Source organism: Galeopterus variegatus, unplaced genomic scaffold, assembly GCF_000696425.1.
Source record: "Galeopterus variegatus unplaced genomic scaffold, G_variegatus-3.0.2 Scaffold4496, whole genome shotgun sequence".
NCBI classification, from domain to species: domain Eukaryota; kingdom Metazoa; phylum Chordata; class Mammalia; order Dermoptera; family Cynocephalidae; genus Galeopterus; species Galeopterus variegatus.
In genome coordinates this window covers 159,543-161,174 of record NW_007730607.1, presented here as the reverse complement: position 1 = coordinate 161,174, position 1,632 = coordinate 159,543, and the positions used below count along the sequence as shown (strand labels likewise).

General features: G+C 48.8%; 1 protein-coding gene across 1 annotated transcript in view; it reads left to right on the top strand.

Moving 5' to 3' along the window:
* The window catches only part of HKDC1 (hexokinase domain containing 1), a 51,646-nt gene that overhangs the window by 23,534 nt on the left and 26,480 nt on the right, over positions 1 to 1,632 (top strand). The window contains exon 7 of the mRNA XM_008587686.1: positions 315 to 498. Within this exon, the coding sequence (XP_008585908.1) occupies positions 315 to 498 (184 nt within the window). The remainder of the gene's footprint in view (positions 1 to 314; positions 499 to 1,632) is intronic.

The window sequence follows — 1,632 nt, the reverse complement described above, 5'->3', positions numbered from 1 at the left end:
TGTGGTTAGGTTCATTCATCCTGCTGGTGTGAGTGTGCTTTGACAGCTTTCATACATATTCATCAGGGACTTCTTCACATAGACTCCATTCATGGCAGCAAACCATTCACCCCTGAGAAGCACAGACCTGACAGTCAGCTTTATTCCTCATAAACTTGAGGCTTGCCCAGGCTGCCTCCTCCACCGAGAACTGGTCTGGGAATGGACCTAAAGCACTTTGTGGCACTTCCAGGACTCCCAGCAGCCAGGTGTCCCCTGTCTCTGCCCAGCCGGAACCTGCTCTCTCTGCCTGTTCTCTCTGATCCCTTGTTCAGGAACAGGCACCAACGCATGCTACATGGAGGACATGAGCAACATCGACCTGGTGGAGGGGGATGAGGGGAGGATGTGCATCAACACGGAGTGGGGGGCCTTCGGCGACGACGGGGCCCTGGAAGACATCCGCACTGACTTTGACCGGGAGCTGGACCTTGGCTCTCTCAACCCGGGGAAGCAGCTGTGAGTACCCTCTGGCTGTGACTGGGGCGTGGCACCAGGCAGTACCGGTCACTCGGGCACCCCTTCTACCTGGGAGGCTCCAGCTGCCACTGGTTATCCATCACGAGTTTGTAAGGCAAGGCTGTAGCCCAGTTTCCTCTGACAGATGGGGAAATCGATTGAGTGATTTCCCCTAAGTCATCCCCTAATTCTAACTCAGTCAATATTCCTGCAGTAGGCATGTGCACACAAGGCGCTGAGATAAGGCTGTGAACCAAGTGACCCGGGTCCCGCCCTTATAGAGTACTCAGACGGGTGGCCTCAGGGCAGACAGGGCAGCGAGGCGGCAGGACTCTGCGAATTCCTCATGTCTGTGTTTCCGTGGCTCCCCCGGCCACCCTGCTTTCTCAGAGGCCCGATCACACTGCACCTGGTGGCCCTGGTGGGGCCATCCCTCTGTGTCTGCTGTCCACGTCCTTCCCAGCCTCAGGTCTCCCGGAGCTTTTACCAGCCCACACTCACCTGCAGCGTAATTAGTGAGGTGTCTGCCTCAGTGCTTCGTATGTGGCTGAGCTCTCAGTGCAGGCTACACGGTTGTTTTTTCTTTCCGTTCTACACACAGTGTTTTACACATTATTGCAGCTCATTAAGGGTTTGTTGAATAAAAAAAAGTTTTTTTGGTATGGGGATGTGAACCCTTGACCTTGGTGTTATAACGCCGTGCTCCAACCAGCTGAGCTAACTGGCCAGTCCTATTTTTTTAAATTTTAAAATAATTTCAGACTCACAGAAAAGTTGTGAAAATAGTATAAAATTTCCCACACCCTCCTTCACTCAAATTCCCTAAATGGGAACATTTTCTCTCTCTCCCATTGTATGTATGTGTATATATGTATGTGTGTATGTATAAAATTAATTTTTCCTCAACCATTTGAGACTAAGTTACAGACATAATATCCCTTCATCCCTAAATACTTCAGGGTTCATTATCTAAAAACAGGTACATTCTCTCAAGTAACCACACTACAATGGTCAAAATTAGGAAATTAATACTTAATCAGTTCTAATATTTGATTTACAGATTTTGTTCAAAATCCACAAGCTGTCCCACTAATGTCCTTTATAAAAAGAAAGAGAAATGTCATGGTTTAGGCT